Source organism: Pseudochaenichthys georgianus, chromosome 1, assembly GCF_902827115.2.
Source record: "Pseudochaenichthys georgianus chromosome 1, fPseGeo1.2, whole genome shotgun sequence".
Taxonomy (NCBI): domain Eukaryota; kingdom Metazoa; phylum Chordata; class Actinopteri; order Perciformes; family Channichthyidae; genus Pseudochaenichthys; species Pseudochaenichthys georgianus.
In genome coordinates this window covers 8,828,179-8,849,420 of record NC_047503.1, presented here as the reverse complement: position 1 = coordinate 8,849,420, position 21,242 = coordinate 8,828,179, and the positions used below count along the sequence as shown (strand labels likewise).

At 41.0% G+C, this 21,242-nt stretch overlaps 1 protein-coding gene across 2 annotated transcripts in view; it reads left to right on the top strand.

The window, feature by feature from the left end:
• The first annotated feature begins 6,643 nt into the window (after nucleotides 1-6,643).
• sorcs3a (sortilin related VPS10 domain containing receptor 3a) overlaps nucleotides 6,644-21,242 on the top strand; it is a 349,991-nt gene continuing 335,392 nt past the window's right edge. For both annotated transcript variants that reach the window (XM_071204106.1, XM_034082424.2), the window contains exon 1: nucleotides 6,644-7,461. In XM_071204106.1, coding sequence (XP_071060207.1) covers nucleotides 6,811-7,461 — 651 coding nt within the window. In that variant the 5' untranslated portion in view covers nucleotides 6,644-6,810. The remainder of the gene's footprint in view (nucleotides 7,462-21,242) is intronic.

Below are 21,242 nucleotides of genomic sequence, written 5' to 3'. Positions count from 1 at the left end.
GAACAAGTTTTGACCAATGTGAAGAGATTGGATGGGGGAATTCAGCCATACATATCAGTATGACAATACGACACCCTCTGTCCTTAGTCCCTCACATCGTACAAGGAAAAACTTCCGAAGAAAACCCACAGTTTAAAGGGAACATGGGAGAAACCTCAGGGAGAGCAGCAGAGGAGGGATCCCTCTCCCAGGACGGACAGACGTGCAATAGATGCCGTGTGTAAATTGAAAAGATAATACATTTGCAACATAGGTAGTCCAAATGTTTGGAAATGCATGTGTGTATAATAGGAAGATGATATAAGATACTATATGTATGCATGTAGTACCACCCTTGCTAGCGATTCCCTCTCTAGTTTAGCATACTCAGCTTCGTTGTCCCTGGCCATAGAATCACGATTTTTATGGGGCCAGAAAAACTGGGGGAAAATACACACTAGCCGGTACTACGCTATATGGAAAGGCCACCAAAGACTGTCCTGGCCTGGACGCTAAAGGACGTTAAAACGGGGCTAGCCGCTGCAATGGAAATGCGCTATAACATACCTTATTCTTACTCCGAGCACTACTTCTGCTCCTCCGTCGCTTCACACTTGCAGAGGGCGATTTCTCAACTGGCCGAACTGGTGTCCTGGTCGGTGATGACACCAGAAAGACCGATGGTACTGCATCTCCATTAAGTAATGGTTGTTCCATAAATCCCATGTTATGTTTTATCATACTCTCAGAGTAGTCGTCCGGAAATTTGAAATGTTCGCTGCATACATGAGCCTGTAAATCTCTCGGTTCGGGCCGGCCACATTTCGCTAGCCACTGCCTCTGAATGTACTTCTTATGCTTACCTTTTGGCAACAGATGGAACCGAGCATTCCGTGGATTGTTCCTATCAGAATTGTGGCAATATTTCGCGATACAGTGAGGCATATTTGAAGAGAGAAACTACAGTAAATAACATGGAGATCAACGTGTCCTCGAAAACCAAACGCATGGTTTACGTCACGTCCGGAAAATGGCGGCGCCCACAGTGTTGATGTTATTTCGGTATATAATCAGTTTAAAATCACTGATAACGTCATCGGATTAAAAAAAAAAAAGAAAGACTGGCAGAGACTGGTCTGTTTTATCGGATGATAATTATTTAAAAATGAGTGTCATGAGCATACCATTCCTTTAAATGTTAGTGGCTGTTTGAAAAAAGGTATACAACTGCTATTAGACCTTCATGATCTGATGTAAAATTAAAATAAAAACAGCATACTTTAAAAAAAAAAATTAAGACTAAATATTGTGCTAATTTTCAGGTTCATATTTGTATTGTGTGCTTCTACTGCGACATGTCTCTAAGCTTTAATGTTCAAAAAGCTCTTTATTGTCCTCATACTGCCTGTGCTGCAGCACCTCTTTTCACCCTCTGTCTGAAACCAGAGCCCAGTCTGCTCTGATTGGTTAGCTGACTAGCTCTGTAGTGATTGGACAACTGCTTGGAGATCCCACCCCTTAGCCTATCACGTACAATTTGTTAGAGCGCGAGCCAATAGAACTACAAGTGTTACATAGTGATGTCACTATGTTACGTAAACAAAGTAGTCCAATGGAGGCGTTTCATAAAATGAAATATAACAATGTAAATTATTTTGCTACTTCCCAGTCACCACCAGAAAGTAGTTTAAAAGGCTATACACCTTTTTCTTTTTTTTAACAGGACATCTCTTAATTATAATTCTAAATCTTCATTGTCTAAAAAAAGAAAATACCCATACTTTGTTTTACAATCATTAATGTGCTAATCCTTAAATCACATAAAGTGATTGCTGATCCACACATTTAGAAATGTGTGTGTGGCAAATGAGAAACAAAATGTTCCAGCTACTTTTTGGTGCAGAGCTTGACCAAGTTAGAAGACACGTCTTATTTGGATGGATTTGAAAAAGTCCATCTGATTTATTGTTAAAAGGGATTAGTAATTTCCACTCCATTAGTAAACTGCAGTAATTGATGAATGGCATGATCACACGAGATGATAACTTTCATTCACTTTCATTAAAATCTCATTATAGGTCTCCCTCTGAAATAATTCAGTCTACAGTCTCTGTCTCCGTGTTGATCCGACTTCCTTATAGTTTGTGACTGTGACTAGAATTATGTAGCCAGGCTTTATCCGAGGTGACAAGTCTGCCGACCAGACGCACTTATTAATCCTCAATTACACTCCCAAGTAGATTAGAACTTTATTCATCCAAAAATGGGCTTTTCATAGCAGCACGTTCAAAGGTATCTCAAAAGTAAAAAATATTATACAAAGATATAAAAATAAACAAACAGTAAATATATACCAATAAACGGTAGAAAATATACATACATCAATGGATTACCTCAAAAATACACAATATAAATAAACAGACACACACGTCACACACACACACACACACACACACACACACACACACACACACACACACACACACACACACACACACACACACACACACAGACAATAAAGGTGCGGAAAGAAGATGCCGTTTCTATTATAATGTAAATTGACTGTTAAAGCCGTGAGGTAGTGTGAGTAAAATATTTGCAAGTATTTCAGGGTTAGTGAAATAATAATAACTATACATTTTGTTTTTATAATGCTTTTTCGGATACACGGTCACTTTACAAAAAACCTTTTCACACAACAAACAAGACAAAATGAAGATTTGTGGTTCTGTATTTAATACTTTCTGAAATGTCCTTGAGGACAAGTTCTACACATGCAAAGTGGATCGCTCATTACCACTTACAGCACATTAGTCACCTCGACCTGTCCATGACTAAACCAATTGCAGAATGAGTACGTCCATACTAAATCTAGTGCTCTATGATGACATCATTGTTATAATGCTGAATGAACTGTCCTCCTTATTTCTTACCAAAATTAGACAGCTAGCAACTCCCAAAATAAAACACAGGAGTTATGAAATAATGTAACGTTACATTTCCAGCTTTACTGTAGACTCAAATAATATGGTAATCCTTATTGTCTTCCTGCTTCCTGTCTAGTTTACTGACTACTGAAAAAACACGAAACAAACTACCTGGAGGGCAAAACACCTCAGACATCGCCTACTGACTGAAACATACAATTTCATCCTTATGGTCACTCAATATATAATATTTGTTTAATCTGTACAAAAGGCTAAGTGGAGAACCATCACATTCCGCACTGTTTCATAGGACAGGACCACTTGAGCTTTATGCTAAGCTAAGTAAGCTTACCGGTAGCTGGTTCCAGCTTTATATTTACTGCAGACGTGTGAGAGTGGTATCGCTCGTATCTGTTTCTAAGCAAAGAAACAAACAAGCATATTATTGAACGATTCTTTAAAAATGAAGCTGTGTCTCCTTTTGAACATCTTACATTAAAACTGTCCAGCTGAAGGGTGATTATTCCTTCTTGGAATGTTTACATAAATACTGCTATATGCCTGAAGAGCTCCTTATTTACAGTCATTCACACCAAAACAATTAGGAAAAGTATGAAAAACAACCTTGTATTAAACAATCTAATAATTTGGTGTTTTTTCCTACCCTGACTTTTGATTCCAAGGACGGAAACAACTGCTGGCAAAGTAGCATGGCCTTATGGGTAACAATAAATCAATGAAATCTTAATTAATCATAAACTATTAACTGCTTTTTGTAGGTCCTCAAGATTGACATCGTCATCAACTTGTAAGTTTGAATATCGGACTTATAGTGTTGCAGAACTTAGTCCTAAACCCCTGAAATGAGTCAGCACTTTAGCACTTCCAGGTTCCATTGTCTCGAAGTCAACGTTTTTTTCCACGTGTTTTCGGTAAGATACCTGAACTGAGGTCTGTGGTTACCACTTTTCTTCTACGACTTAAAATACGTCGGTAAATACCACACTTGTGAATTTCTGAAGTAGGGGATCTGTCAGTGAAAAAGGTGCTAAGCTAAGCTAAGCTATCGTCATTGGCCATTAACAATCGCAGCATGCTCCAGAACCTATAGCAATGGGCCATAACTATAAAGTAAACCTAGATCTAAAATGACCCTCCACCCCCTTAACTCATCACAACAGCTTATTGACCGGCAAAAGGGTTAACATCCCACAGGCCAGGAAAAATGGGTACACAAAGTTAGTAATGTCCTTTGCTGGGCCAGTGTAAACATGGACATATTAAAATAACTCTGTCCTCTTCCCTTACATCACAGACTCTGCTGCCACAATGTGGAAGAAACCATTCCATTCCATGTTGTGGACAAAAACGTTTTGTTTTCTAATCTAGTCACACTCTGTTTGGACATGTGTTGAAATGCAGACCCATTATGGGCAATTTCTCGGCATTCAAGTTGCCAGACATTGGCCCAGCATGCTACATCCCTCATGACGAACCCTGCTGCACTTACGCATAGCCGTTCACTCATACACATATAGGCACGTTCTATTGCTGTTTTGCTCACTCTCATGCACCATCAACACACACACTCACATGTTTCCTGCTTTTATATCACCAAGTCATCTGCACTCTTAAGTCCTTGAAGCGAGGCAGCACCAGCACTGCCTCTCTCAAATGCCTCTCGGCGCTGCTTATTCCCCCGGGGAGTGGTGCAACTCCCTGCCAATTCCTTTCAATCCATCAGTGAGTGCCCCCCCCAATACCCTCCCCCAGCGGCCCCACTCCTCCGTGCGACTCCGCGTGCGCCAGTTATTTTCCCTTTACTCACACCATCAGACTGACCGAGTGTTAGAGATTTACATAAGTGTCGACATACCGCAACAACAAAGGCAACACATTGCCGTTCAGGACCAGAGAGCAGTTGGTTGTTCAGTGCCTTGCTCAAGGAGCAGAGTGAACTGGCAACTTTCCAGCAACCAGTCCACACATTTGTTTGTTTGTCTGATCGGGACTTGATCCGGCGACCCTTCAGTTCCCAAGCCAAGTTCTTACAGACAGGTTTTCTATCCAATAAATATTAGCGGTGTCATGAAAACAGTAAATTAGATAAGTTTAAAATACCGGTATTTACTTGTCTTTTGGGGGGAGAAATCACAAATACTAAAAGGTTGTGATAAATATTCAATGCAAACGGGTAAGAGAAATCAAAGGGTTTTTTACTTTATTACAATATGATTTCTGTCAGACAATTTTCAGACACTTAGCATAGCATTGAAAAGCCGCTTTCACGGAGAACCGCTTCCGCTTCCGCTATCATATTGTGAGCAATGACCCTGTCCTCTATCTTCCAGACGCTGGCTAACGCACAGGTGGTTCTTGCCTTGGCAGGGGTCAGTGCATTAGCTTGTGCCGATTCCCTGCTTTATTTGGGTTTCACTAACATGTGATTCATGGCAGAAATCTGTCCGACAGGGGGACGTTTGGTTCAATTTGGTAATGTGATCAAGTTTTGTTTCTTTTTCAGATGAATTGTGAGCGTTAATGCCTTAACGCTGACATCCCTAATGAATATCTGCTGCCCCAACTCAAACTAAGTATATCCATTTAATATGTTGTAAATTAGTTAGTCGTTCATCTTTAATGAGAGGAAGCATTTAGCCTATATCCAGTCCGGTCTAAAATGCTAATCACAGTTAGCTTGCGGGCTAGCTTGCTTATTCTGACTTATTTAAAAAGTAGCAAAAATCACTGCTGTTGCCTATATTTTCATCATTAATATTGAAAGCTAATTATTTTACGAGACACTTTGTAAATGACTACAATAAAACAACTATTTCACAAAAATGTACTAGTTGAAGCTTTAAACAAAGGCTCTTGGTGTTGTTTTGTTGTAGCAAAGGGTGATCCATTAATTAAACATATATATCTCAAGTTGATCAACCTGAATAAATAAAAAGTGAATGATGAATAAATGTAGTGTTACATCGATTTCATATACACCGAGTATAAATAGATCAACTTCAATTTGGAAAATAAGTTGATTTAGTTGTTTTATCAATATTATTATCTGCCAGTTGCACACTCTTTGTGCTCAACCATTAGTTTGACCATATATCAATATCTTTTTTAAATGTTGTGGGTACGTTTTAAACCATTATAAGTATATTACCAAAGCTGACACGGCCCGGCATTTAAGAAAGTCAGCATTTTATAGAATGAATATCAAGGGCTTACTGAAAAACTGCGTTATATGTACATACTAAGTAATTATAAATAAATAAAGCATGTAGGAAATAATTCGTTTTAAATGCAAGTCAACAATTGTTTGTAGAGTGCCACCAACAAATAAATACTGCTACGGTACAATAGAGGAGAGCAATGTCTGCATAATCACAACATCGCACTGCATATTATATGACCTTTGTGTTACTAATGTATTCATATTTGTTTATTCATTGAGTCATTGTAATTTACACTGCTACTGCTGGCAGCTTCAATGAAAATGTAATATTAGAAAACGGCAAATAGAAAAATGTAATGTGAGGATTCTTTTGTTAAAGATCATGATATCATGTGCCACAAGGAACAATATGGGAAGTCTCAGCACCACGGACAGCTCCCCCCCCCCCCCCCCTCCCTCTCTCTCTCTCTAACTCACTAACTGTCTCTTCCGGGTGCACACTCCTCAGCTGGCTGTGTACAGCTCCTCCCTCCTGTGTGGTGGCTTTCCCGACCAAAGCTCCTTGGACGTGAACAGTTTCGCTGAAGAGCACTTTTTCTCGCTCCCCAAACAAGCAGACGGATAACCGAGGCGGCATTTATTTCCTATCGACCTGAGAGAAGCGACTTAGGTGTTAGGATAAGGTCTCCAACGGGGCTTCACCCCCCCAAATCACTGTCAGCGATGGGGACTGGGGCTGGCTTCTTCCCAGGCTTGCACTTCTCTCTGGGTATCTGGGTGATGATAGCCACGCATACCCTCCAAAATGCCCAGGCGAGGATAACTTGCGCATCTTGCACGGTGCCAGTGCAACTTCACCGGGAGGAATTACAGCTGGGGATGCGCACTGACCCGACCGAGGAGCCGGACACCCTAAAAAACATCCGAGTAGAGTTTAAGGAACTCGACCAAAATACTGGAGTGGACGACGAGCAGGAGACAGGCGTTTCTGTCGAGGTTGTCCCCCCTCAAGATGTGGATGGAGTTAGTACAACAGAACCAGGGTCCAATGAAGAAAGTCACAGCGGCAGTGATAAGGCAGGGGAGCCCCAGAAGGGCGAGGATGTCGCGCTCCGGAGAGCGAAGAGAAGCGGTCCTGAGTTTGCCGAGTTCAGTGAGAGCGGGCGGGCCGGCGTGGACGCCGGAGCTCCGGAGAACCGGGGCTCGTTGTTTGACGGACACAAGCAAGTGAACTCCGATTTCAGATGGAACAGGCAGGAAGGGAGAGGGAATAACCGGCAGGATGAGCCCAAGATCATCAGCAGCACTTTCTCTCTGACCGGGGACTCTGCGCACAACCACGCCGTGGTGTACTGGTCAGGGCAAAACAGCAGCGTGAGTAACCGTGATTTATTTGTCTCTTCGTTTTTCACTATCCACATGAAGAGCAGGGGGATTTTGAGAAACTCCGTGACGCCCAGAGCGGAGACTTTGCGCTCTGTCGTGTCGCTGAGTTGTGGCTCACTGTTGCAGGTGCACTGGAAGCTACAGATGCGCACCGACACACACGGAGCCCTAAATGCCAGAATTGTGCAGCGACTGTGAATTGTGTTCGGTCGTGACCTTTGACTCTCCCAGCAATTACGCACGAAAGCACTCTCTGCTTGTGTGTTCAATCACATCTTCAACAACTTGTATCCATCTGTGCGCGGTCTGAAAGTCTGAGAATAATATTTCATTTGTAGTGATTTAGTTTCGAAAAGTATTTATTTATTTGGAATTGGAGATATGCTAATGAATGATTCATTCCTCCCTGATGATGCAAGCTTTTTCATCCAAACTAATTGATTGGGGAAGGAGGGAGTCATATTATTGCTCAATCTCCAATAAACCCTTTAGATTATACATTTGTACTCTAACTGAAAACCTACAAAAGTATGTATTCATTTGGCTTTTTTCATTATTTAAAAATAAAAATGTAATATTTGATGTGCCATACGCTCTTCACATTGCAGCATTCTAAACGGTGTTCCTGCTTGAAACAATGGACGCAGGAATGAAATGCTGCACTAAATTGAAGGATCACAACAGCAGGGACATATAGAAATGGTTTCATTTTAACCACTTAATCGTGCACTTTAAAAAATGTCCAAACCTTAAAATACTTGAAGATCGTTGGGTTTAAAGGGCTGCTGTGCATCAAGATGAGAGTGCATCAAGATGAGAGTGCTTAATGTCCGGTTGAAGGACATCATGTAGTCTTTGTGTGTGTGGTCAAAGACAGGGGCAACCTGCCGCCGTGTTCATCTGTACAGCAGCAGTTAACAGGACCACTTACTCGCCTCTAAAATGACACTGACCATGTGCAAGCCCATTCTGCATGGCACTGGATGAAAACCCTGCCCCTTAATACGTCATGTACACAGCCGTGTAAGCTCACAGGAAGCCTACGGGCTCCTCTGTGTGGTTTCACTAGCCTAATGTGTTGTTGCGGCTCTTCCTTTTGCTGGAAAAAAAAATCCCACATATTCAGTCTTGTGTGAGCTGATTATGACACGGTGCATGAACTAGACAATGTTTGTGTGTCCATATGTGTGTCTGTATGGCTGCATGAGTGTGTGATGGATGGAGAGGGCCAGGAGGTTGCTTTGTGTGGCTGCCCCTCAGCTTTTAATCTTTAATAATTATCTCCAACACTGAGGCCCTCTATTTTAAAGTATTTTCCTTTTTTCGTGGCAAAGTAATGGGGAAATCAGGCCTGGCCTCGAGAGCAGAGAGAGGGGATCTGCTACTTAATCTTCATTCGCCGTTGGTGATTGTTCTGCTGATGGATGGAGAGGTAGAACAGGGAGATTGAGCTTGAAGCCCTCTAACTTAAATGCGGCAGTAGTTTAGTAAGGGTTACCATCTTGGTTCAGCCACTTCAACCTCGACTCTCCATTCATTATTCACCACTTAGTTTACACTATTTGAGCACCTTCATCATCTGACTTCATTACAGTAAGTACAATCCTCACCAGAAAATAACAGTGTTGGTTATTTCCTTAGAAACCACCTGAGGCGTCCTGTTGGTCTTGTGGTGAGGGCCTACAACAATGAACATAAAACCACTACTTCTATTGTTACAGGGGCATTGGTGCTCAGCTTACGTCATGATGTGCAACATTTATAAAAGGGGATAGGTTTCCCTTATTAACAAAGTCAGGGTGGTTGCTCTACACATACGATAATACTGGATTCAACTGCTTCCAGTCTTTGACTCTTTGAACCAAGACCAACAATTAGCATGAACCCATCATATTGACACAATATTTCTTTTTGACAATGGCGATGGACTTTCGCCAACCTTAACAAAGTGCCTGTCTCCAGAGTCAAAGTCGAACACTGAGAGACCTTCTACTTGCTTTCTATCAACCACAATCTGTACCTATAACTTTGCTCAAGCAGATGTTTTTCTCCATGACAATTATATATGTCTTACCTTGACCCAGTAGATGTTATGAACCACAAGTGAATCAATCTCAACCAAGTAGAGTCCTCCGGCGCCTGACTTTGACACCAGATGCTGTTTCCTACGTTTCAGTCATCACTGGGTTCTGGGTTCTGTCGATAAAGCAACTCTTCTATTAGCCGTGTTTAAGTTGTCTGAACCCAACCAATGACCAAACAGGTTCCAGATCAGAAATGGCTAGTTTCATAACGCAATGACAACCTTTTTTTTAAGTTACGTTGTTGATCGGCCACATTTTGGTACCAAATGAACAATCTTAAGTAACTGGAAGACATGTTTGATGCAGGACTCCTGTGCCTTATTTCCCTGACCTTTAGCCGAGATACCAAACTCCTACCTGATCATTCTTCTCAACTCAATACAAAACAACCTCAGCTGGTTGACTGGTTTGCTGTTTGGTTGACTACCATGAAATCCGCCATACATTCCACACCTCTTCGGTTCAGAGACTCCATCTCAGTCTTATTCCAGCCAGATTGGTGGGCCGTGTTTTGGGCTCTGACTACATCTGGGGGGGGGTGGTCTGGTCTGTACACAAGGCTAATGCACTCTCCCTGTCTCTCTGTACCTGTCCAACTAGCTTGTCTCTGCCTCTCGTACTCTGTCTGTCTTTGTATGTGTCTTCATGTCTTCATGCCAGGCTTATAGGTTACGTCGAAGCCTTAACCTCAGACATGAACAAAGAGTTTAGATGTAGCAATGTTGAGACTAACTGTAATTTATTATATCCATGCGCTTCATTCCAATGAGGCATCCCTACAGCAAAGTGACAAGTTCTGTCCTGAAGAATCTTTGAGGCTGTGTAATCCCCCCCACCCTCCGCACTCACTAGCATAATGGCTCTGTGACTGACAGCTTGAATACAAAATGGATAGCACAAGCAGTGCCTCTTTTAGTGTGATCTTGTAACATTCATCTCTTCTAAGAGATCCTTGAGATTTCCTCCCGACTACATCTATAATGTATACGTTCCTTTAAGAAACATGAATATCGGCATGTGTTGCCAATAGTTCAGCTCGGGGCGTCATCTTTCTCAGCCGGTCAACACTACGCTTTCACTCAGGGATGTTTTTTTCATGTACTGAGGCAAATGGCGTTCTTTTTGAAGTTATTCTCCTGATGGAGGAGTGGGGGGTTTAGGAATTGTAAGATGGTTCGCTGATAAGCTCGACATGAGTGGTCTTTTATGGTCACGAGAACTCACGCAGGGATAGAGCTGTGTATGTGAAATTCCCAAATCCCTCTTGAGATCTGGAGGAACATGTACAGACTCTCAATAGAGGTATTTGAAGGTAAACGTGTCATGTTCAAGGCAAGTGGAACTCTGGATACCTGACCAACACAACATTTAGCAGGATGTATTTTAAAATAGTTGTTATTCCTGTATTGAACGAATCTGACATCCTCTCAAATACATTGAGATGTAGAGCACTTTATCAACCTGACATTGCTATTTGCATCTCATGGTCATAACACTCACTATTTGCTGTGTAGAAAAAGCCCAGTGACTCACCAGCAAGGACAAAGACGTCCCACATTTCCCATTAGGGTGTCTGCAGCTGAGGATGTGATGTGGGATGTAGGGGCAGGTCCTGTACCCACTCTTTCCATCAACCCATCTCACCCTCAGTCTAAATTACTGATGGTAATACATTATAAAGTTGTTTCCTTTCTTGCTTCTCCTGCCACCCTGGTGGCTCTGGAGGAAGACGAAGGGGGGGGGGGGGGGTGAAATATCATACATATGTAAACCCTTCCAGCAGGTCTTTTCTCCCTTATCCTAAGATGTCTACTCCGTCTAATTAGTGTCTTTAAGTTTGTCCCTTGTTTTTTGTCATTGGAAGTACGATGTCATGACAACAAGCCACAAAACATGAATAGAGAATCCCTCTTGACCGGCCTTGAGGGCTAAACTCTTGGCAGAGGTTCCCGAATAGTTAGGAATGTGCTGAGGGTCGCCTACTGAAATCATGCAGTGTGGCATGTTATGTTTATTGCTAAGCTTTCAATCTCTGTGTAAAGGATGACTCGCATACTGCATGGCAAGTCCTATTTCCTTTCCGTATACCTTACAATGTAGTGCAGATGTGAGCCTTGCAGAATAAAGCAACATTTTCTTACAAAGGTCTTGTGAGGGAAGCAGTAAAAGTATCACCAAAGTATTTTAAATGAAACCAGAAAAACACAGAATATCCTACTTACAGATTTGGGTTGGGAGGGTTCCATTTATTAATCAATAACCTTATCTGAGTATACATATACAAGTGAAGAAACCTGATTACTTTCACTGTTGGTACAGTTAGCCTGTTTCACAACTTTGGTTTGTCAGTATATTTGAAATGACTCGGTTAACTTTGTTAGCTAGCTAGCTTACAGCAGACCTGCAGACATTTCGGAAGGAATCCTGTGATCATAGTTAAATTAAGCTGATAAAGGTGACCATGACAATTGGCCAGGTCTATTATCCCCAAACGTCAACAAGCGCTAGGTCCCAGCTGTGTGCGTCACTTTGTGTCCCCGTTGCTGTTGTGTTTTGAGCCTTTTGCAGAAAAAAACGTTTCTTCATTTGCATGTGTTTTGGCACAGTTGTGTATTTTGTATCTGCCTTGTTTTTGAAGTGCAGTGCGTTTCCCTCAATGGAAATGTTTTGGGCCATTGTAACACGTTCAGCTACAGTATACCTCAATATCAAATGCAATGCAATTATACTCAAGTGAACTTTGTAAGACAGCAGAATAATGTGACCTTTTAAAAAGAAGAAACCAAGATATTCAGGCAGTAGCCTATACACAAACAAAGAAACATATGAGCACGTACTACAGTTTAAAAATGCAGAAATAAAATCTGAGCTGACAGAAAATGATCAGCTTTAGTCTAATACATACAGTTAAGCTCACACACACCATGTTATGAACATATATGTGCATCTACTGAATAAAACAACACGAAGGAAAGAACCAAAGAAAGTGAAAACCATAAAGGCAAGTTACCATTTTTCTTTATCATGATTACGTAATACATCACATATAATCCGTAACCACCCGAACCTGCATACAGCTATCAAAAACAACTTAACCTTAATACTGCATACTCTTTCCTTTTGGGCTGAAGTAAAAAAAGTCAGCACAATTTCAGATTGCATTTTATAACTCCTGTGAAAGGTCACCGGATGCACTTAAAAGTGTCACATAATGTGTAAACTGTCCTTACAGCTCGGCATAGAATCCCCACCACATTAAGGAAGCCATTCAGGAAGCCATCCAATCAGGATGCAGTGCACCTGCTGCAGCACAACGCAGATCTTGGATCGCACGGCGCCACTAAAAGCTTTGAAGCTATGAGCATGTGCGTAGTAGAGACCCGGCCGGTTTGACAAGAGGCTTTAAGGCTGCGTTCTCCAAACCCTAATGGCCTCATTAGGTTTCCTGTATGATTGCCACGCTGGCTGAGGCGCTGACAGACGTCACCTCGCTCCGACTTCAGAGAGTCGAGTATAATCATACGCTTGACCACTGATCCTGTTCGCCAACGCAAGGGTGCGAACATTATCTGTGAGTGTGAGGTAGAGCGAATACGTATGTGTGTTAATAACAATTGTGGACCCACGTGTCAGATTAAATTGACTTTGATTTCAATTCTATTAAATGCCTTTTTTCCCATCTGGGGAACCCTAAGATTGCGGGGGGATCCCCTACTAGGGCGCCGTTATCCCTTCACACAGTCTCCTGCTCTGTGCGAACACCTATAGATTGATTTATAGACTATAGAGCTCTCAGTTGGAGACGTCCAGCTCCCAGAGGCCCAGTGCATCTTGACCTTATCCACAAGTGTGCTACCTTGTAACGCTGATGTCCCTTGCCATTTCCCAAAACACAGGAGATTCTGGGCCGAGCAGCTGGGCGGTCAGCCATAATAATGTCAGACCACAGTGAAGCGAAAGACCGCACGCTGCGTTTCCCTCTATTTGCTTTCTCTTCCTTTCCCTCTCTGCCCTCCTTCAGATGCACCATCCCTCCCATGCACAAAATAAGTCGCCGCCACCCGCAGACAGGCTTGTTCACATGCAAACAGGCATACACGGATTAGCACGCATACACATGCACACAAATCATCCTCAGTATCACGTCTCACTCTCGCTGCGAGTGAATAGTGTGTGCCTGGAGGAGGTTGTCACTGATGGAGACTAATGTTGACACATAACACCCCAGGACCTGCAGTCAATTAACACATTGTCTAATTAAAGTGATCTACTGGTTTATCTATGAGAGATTGGAAGTGGCTGTAAAATGGGTCCATGCTGCAATAATTTTACAAGCAGGTCTGCTGCTTTATTTTCTATTTGGATGTTAATGGTAATAACCTGCTTAAACAGGTCCCCATTACCAGACAGATGGCGTGAGCATGTTTCATTGATGGCGGCGAGATATAGACACTGATGCTTTTTGGATTTCTATTTCCTGTTAATACTCCTCGAGCTGCACAACACACTCAGCAGCAGCAGTACGTGACTGCATTCCTGACTGTATAGTATCTTGCGTGGAACTCTCCCTGCAAATGTCCCTTTTAAATAAATCATCCCACAGCCAGCTGTAAGTCACTCCCCTTCACCCGAGGTTTGCGCTTACTTCCTTTGAATTCGGAACCGTATTAAACAAGGTAATTATCTCATATTTTCTCATTCCCCATGGTGAGCTCCTTTTTCAAATTGTAATGACGCCCTAAGAGTTGTTTGAATTCCTTGACGCGTACAGTATCCTCGTGAAGGATAGTTTAAGTGGTCATGGATATCAATAATGATAATACCTTACATTTATTTTAGCACTTTTCCAGATGCTCAAAGCGCTTTACAAATACACATAACGGTCATGTACTGTGGACAATACCGACAGAAGCAAATTCAGGTGAAGTGTCTTGCCCAGGCACACAACGGCTCCTCAGGCTCTTGTATAGGTGTTTTCTGAGACGGTAGAGCCTCCACTGGAACCGAAAGTACCTAATCCTGCAGAGGAGAATACTGTACAGAGTGCGATCCCTTTAGTTACTCAATGAATAGAGGTGACACTCACACTGTCAGCCTGTGGCATTTCATTCCCACTGAGGCCTGAGTTATACATGTAGGTACTCCTGCTTTAAACTGCAGAAACATGTGTCAGAAGAATTGAAACACTGGACAGCTTTTGTTCTTGCTGTTTAACTATCAGTATGCTCTGTTTATGAACTTTATCTACTTTTGCTACTGTGACATTGTGTATGAGCAAGTACCATTAATGCAAAGTTGTCTCTTTAGCATGACGGCTATCCATGACTATGTTGGTAAGTCTGTCCATTAGTCTGTCATTTGCCAACCAGGCATCTGTTGAATCTGGAGGGGTTGTTCAGGATGACACCAGGACATTTTACATCAACCCAAAATGTTAATCTAGCACATTTCTAATCTTCCCTGCATGTTCTTGCTTCCCAGAGGCTGATCCGTGTTGTTTTTGACCTACCTTAATATGCTACATTGTTCTTTTGGGGTGGGCTTGGTTTAGGCCAAAAAATACAAAAAGTTCTGTTATCTTTAAAGAAAGTATTCATCAGAATCGGTTTTATTAACAAGTAGATTTACATATTCGAGGAATCTGCGTTGGTATATGTGATGCATTCAAAGAATACATAGATAGGATTAAAAAAAAGATACAATAAAAATAGGACTGTTATAACAGCGACCATGACAAATGGTCATAGTGTGTGCTTCAAAACTCTTCAGGTTAAGAAAAAAAGCCATTATAACATCACTGTACTGTTCTCACTAGATGTTCCTGGAATCTAGCTATTCAGTCAGCATAAACATGAACTTCGAATAATTCCAGGAGAACGGGATTCTGAATTGGAGATTACTGAAGCTCTTGAATATTCTTATATTCTTTATTGTAAAACTGTAACACACAAGAAAAATACATTGTTTTACAGTTGCAATGGGATAAGTATACATGACAGGTATACAGAAACACAACGAAATTACCATGCTATAGTCTAGTTAGACAATTTAGAAGGCTAACAAACTAATCTATGTTATGACTGAAGAGAAAACAAGAGTTTAGCTAAATGCTAATATGTTAAGGTAACAACGAGCTAATATGCTAAAGAGGCTAAGCTAACAACGAGCTAATACGCTAGCGGATTACAGTTACATTGTCATTGACATGAGGCGTTAGTTTAGGCCTAGTGGTGCAGATGCAGTTTAACATTGCATAATAAAAGATAAGAAATACAATCAAATTATGAAATAAACACTGTTCTACATTAATATAGTTTCAACAAACATATTTACTTACAGACAATGTGCTTAACAAGTCTCTAGAAGATGGATGAAGCCAGATTGTGGAGCTAACAAAAACTGGACTACCATATGTAATTTCCCAACTGACTGACACAACTTCCTGTATGACTATTTCCTGTGGTAGATAAAGCTGCGCTATTATCACTCGCCACTAGGGGCTCCCACAAACACACAGCTCTATACACGGAACACAACCAACCTGATCTCACCAGAATGCGTGACTCCACCACGACTCCTTAACACCACATTGCGTGGTGGAGTCACGAACTTTGTTACATTTGCGTGTCGGCACCACGCAAACAACCCCAATGTAAAGTGAATGAGGCTCCTTTGTCGTGGTGCACACACGCATTTCTACAACGTGCATTGTGTGTAATGCAACTGTTAATTTTATTAAATTAGTTTGTTTTTAAGGAAGGCCAGAGCTTCAGCTGTGTCAAATAGATTGTTCCCTTTAGTTAACGTTATTTAAAAGATAATGATCATGTCTTGTATTACGAGCGTCCATTCCCATTGGATAACGGAGAATTTTACACCCGGAAGTAAGTAGCCTATTCTCCTTACTGTGGATTGATTTGACAGTGATATCTGCACTACTCATCGACTAAAAAACACCCCATGAACCCCGTGATCAGTCCTCAAGTTCTTTGATTGGTTGACCTCCAACTGCATTCCATATGAAAAAAAAGGTTTCGTAAAAGAGAAAATCATACTTTACTCTTTGATAGTCATCACATGAATGCATTGTAATAAATGGTTTGGCTGCATTAAATATTACACATCTGTCTTAGTTCTTTATTTATCTACAGAGATCGGGCATCAGAATACACCGGAAACTATTTTACCGTTCTGTTTTAATTTCACAATAAAGTTAGTAGTAATATTTTGTTTTGATATTATTGTTTTTTATTAACTACTAGACGACTGGGTCATGTTAAGACCATCTTTTTTTGGTTGCTATGGGTTTTTTCCATCGCTTTTGTGTTACAAATATCAAAACAATAACAACATAATATTCGTCGTAAACTAAACCGGAAACAGCAGTATATTTTATTTTGTTAACACTGTAAACTTGACAGCCTTTTAACCCAAACCACCTACTGGTTAAAGCACGTTATTGCACGTTTAGAGTAATTGCAATGCAGGAAGATTGTGTTGCTTTTTAATGACTGTTTAAAATGCCTTTTTCTTAATGTCTTTCATTTTTGTAAAGCACTTTTGAATGTGTTATATTTTATGAAAACATTCAAATATTAAGAGTACATACAAAATAGTGGGAAAGTAGAAGGTCAATTATATAAATATAGAATAGAAAATATCAAGAAGATACTCAAATGATATCTAGAGTAAAACAATTTAGTGCCTGATAGGAGGATGTGCTAACTAATAAGGCTTTATTTAAAGAAATGTGCAGAATACGACAGTGTAATGGTGGAAGTATACACACATTGATAGATGTCTTGTATGCACTGTTGATGAACCTGTGACCCAAGTTGTTCATTCATTGCATAACTACACTGTTGTGTATATGATATGTCAATAAACCTTAGAAAATCTTGAAATCTTGAAAGGGATGTGCAAAATAGCAATTATATACAGTCTTTAATGAACTATTAGAGAATAACGAGTAATGAATATGCTTTAAATGGATCTGCAGATAAATATGTAGTCTTCTCAAGCACCAACTATCAAATATCTCGCCTGATTGTTGGCACTTGACAATCACCTTCACTGAATTTCATTCAGGTGTAACTAAAGTCTGATTTAAGGGTTGTTTATATTTCACATCAGTAATCCAAATCTGTAAAGTAACTAAAATAAATGTAGTGGATTAAAAATACCAGGTTAACCTTAAAGAAAGCCCTCAGGATTATAAAAGACCACCATCACCCCAGCCACAAACGGTTCTGTCTGCTGCAGTCTGGCAGGCGGTACCACAGCATCCGGACTAAAACCACCAGACACAGAGACAGCTTCATCCCACAGGCTATACGATTATTAAACACCTGAACTTAGAAATAACATTCATCTGGCTGCAACTTAGAAATTATTTATCTAATATATCATATTCCAATCACTTGTATATAGACTCTTATTGCACTATTTCACTATTTTTTCTGTGCATCTGTTTTATTGCGTAGCACTGTTGGAGGAGCCTGTGACCTAAGGGGGGGAGGGGGGTAGGACACGTTCGATTCCTGTTTTGAATAGTGTGCCATAGATGGGTTTCATTCCATTTCAAAGTCCTTTTGGACGCTCTGTGTAAACGTCGCGCATCCAATCACAGAGGTTGAGGAATGATCACGGGGTTTGTCAAGCTAAGCACATGGTGTAGTCCCAAACGATAGCTGAGGATTCTGGGTAGTGTAGTGTCTTCTGCCATCCTAAAACTCAGAAAAACTATTTGTTTCTCCGAATCGAAGGGGAAAATACAAAAGCATTGCACACAATTCAAACCAATCAATGTTGTGTAATTAACAAGGACAATCTGGTGTTTTTTAGTCGATGAGTAGTGCAGATATCACTGTAAAATCAATCGACAGTAAGGAGAATAGGCTACTTACTTCCGGGTGTAAAATTCTCCGTTATCCAATGGGAATGGACGCTCGTAATACAATACAGGGGACATGATCATTATCTTTTAAATAACGTTAACTGAAGGGAACAATCTATTTGACACAGCTGAAGCTCTGGCCTTCCTTAAAAACTAACTAATTTAATAAAAATAACAGTTGCATTACACACAATGCACGTTGTAGAAATGCGTGTGTGCACCACGACAAAGGAGCCTCATTCACTTTACATTGGGGTTGTTTGCGTGGTGCCGACACGTAAATGTAACAAAGTTCGTGACTCCACCACGCATTGTGGTGTTAAGGAGTCGTGGTGGAGTCACGCATTCTGGTGAGATCAGGTTGAACACAACAATCACCGTTGCTGTTTTCATTACGGTGGTTTCTTTCTATTCTTTGCATGCAACATATCTGCCAAGTATTTTGTATTCCAATGTTGTTTAAGCTGATAAGTGCTTTCAAGGATCTTTGAGAGTTGGCACTGGCATCTAACTGACAAAAAAGCTTTTGCCACCTTTTTTCAGCTTTGTTTAGCTAATTCAGGGATATTTGAGGTGTTAGCTTTCTTTTGCTAGTCAGGCAAACACATGTATCCTGCTGTTAGGCTGCAGTTGAAATGGTTAATATGTGTGAATCTTTGTGTACATGTCGTACATGTGTGTACAGTATAAAACACTTAGGCTATTGTATGTGTTGCTGCTGTGAATGTCAGCTGCTATTAACCCACAACAAACCTTATAATGAGCAATGCAAAAAGTTATCTCTTTATTGATTTCATTAGTTGGACATTATTTTGCAGCAAAAGATAAATACTGTTATTCGACACTGTAGCAAAGTATGCTTTACATGGATTCATTATCATAGACAGCTATAACCCGTACTTAAAAGCGCATCTATTTTACATACACTTTACAATAATAATATTACACCAGTATACAATCAAATATTGTTTCTTGCCGCTGTAAAGTCATCCCCGAGCAGCAACACTCCGATGCTCATTGTTCGTTTTCCCTCCGTTTGTTCCCTGGCATGGTTTGTTGAGGTTGTCCCGAACACAAGCAGTAATGTTGAGTAATGAGCGGTATCAGGCATGAAACTAAATAAACACCCTTAGTCTGACACTTTTTACGTGGTCCATCTTGTGAGCCCCTTTTTGCCTGCGTCAACAGCACAGTGATTTTCTGCAGTGTGGTTCGTCGTGCTGAGAGCAGCACTTAAAAGGAGCCATCAACGCCTGGCTTGTTATTTGTTAGTGTATCACTCCACCACCTTTTTTGTGTTGGAGTTGAAATGAAGGCACTTCAATATTCATTGTGGTTTTTTTTGTTGATCAAAGATGCATTTAGTCACCACAAAACTGGCACCTCCTTCGACTATATTTCCCAGCCCATAGTAGACGCTCAAACCATCTAAATCCCAATAATTCTCAGTGAAGGGAGCCACTGTGCTGCCCCAGTGCTGTACAGAGACTGATGGGGGGGGGGGGGGGGGGGGCTACAACTTACAATCAATGGTGCTCAGTATCATTCCTGGTGTGTCATATGCCTTCAGGCTGCTGTGAAAGTAAGGCAGGTACCAGTTCAGTCAAAGGGAGAGTTTGTGCATTGATCACTCTTATTTTACGTTCACAATTAATCATATGCTGTGGGGGGTCAAATGATGGTAATTAAAGGTCCCCTGTTATACTGTTTTTCATCAATATATTATAGGTCTCAGAAACATGTCTCTGAAGTGTTTAGCTCCAAACACCAAACAGATCATGCACTGTAGCATCCCATAATCCCCTCTGTTTCAGCCCTGTTTCAAAAGTGCTGATTCTCTGTCTGTCAATCAATCAATCAATCAATCAATCAATCAATCAATCAATCAATCAATCAATCAATCAATCAATGTTTATTTATATAGCCCAATATCACAAATGTTACATTTGTCTCAGTGGTCTTCACAGTGTGTACAGAATATCAGTATGACAATACGACACCCTGTGTCCTTAGACCCTCACATCGTACAAGGAAACACTTCCAAAGAAAACCTATAGCTGTCTGTGACTTTAGATGAAAATAAGGAGCCACTCCACACGCCCCTCTGAGAACACAATGGTGCTCGAGGAGGAGATTCAGGTGATAAGGTGTGGGGGGGTTACCTTGGTTGGTGATTGGCTAATGGTTACACAAGCCAAACAATTGTTATGACATCATAAAGTGGCCAACATTTCATCTGCTCATTTTCAGACAGGTTTTGATATAAATGGATCAAAAAGAGAGAGAATCTTTGTTCCTGAAACTTTCAGAGTCTCTTTCCACAGAGGGGACACATGTTGATGTAGAAGAGACATGAAGAAGAGGGGACACATGTTGATGTAGAAGAGACATGAAGAAGAGGGGACACATGTTGATGTAGAAGAGACATGAAGAAGAGGGGACACATGTTGATGTAGAAGAGACATGAAGAAGAGGGGACACATGTTGATGTAGAAGAGACATGAAGAAGAGGGGACACATGTTGATGTAGAAGAGACATGAAGAAGAGGGGACACATGTTGATGTAGAGGAGACATGAAGAAGAGGGGACACATGTTGATGTAGAGGAGACATGAAGAAGAGGGGACACATGTTGATGTAGAAGAGACATGAAGAAGAGGGGACACATGTTGATGTAGAGGAGACATGAAGAAGAGGGGACACATGTTGATGAAGAAGAGCCATGAAGAAGTGGATTTTTTATAATAGGTGACCTTTAACTCTGAACGTAATTTTCTTTCAGCTTCTTT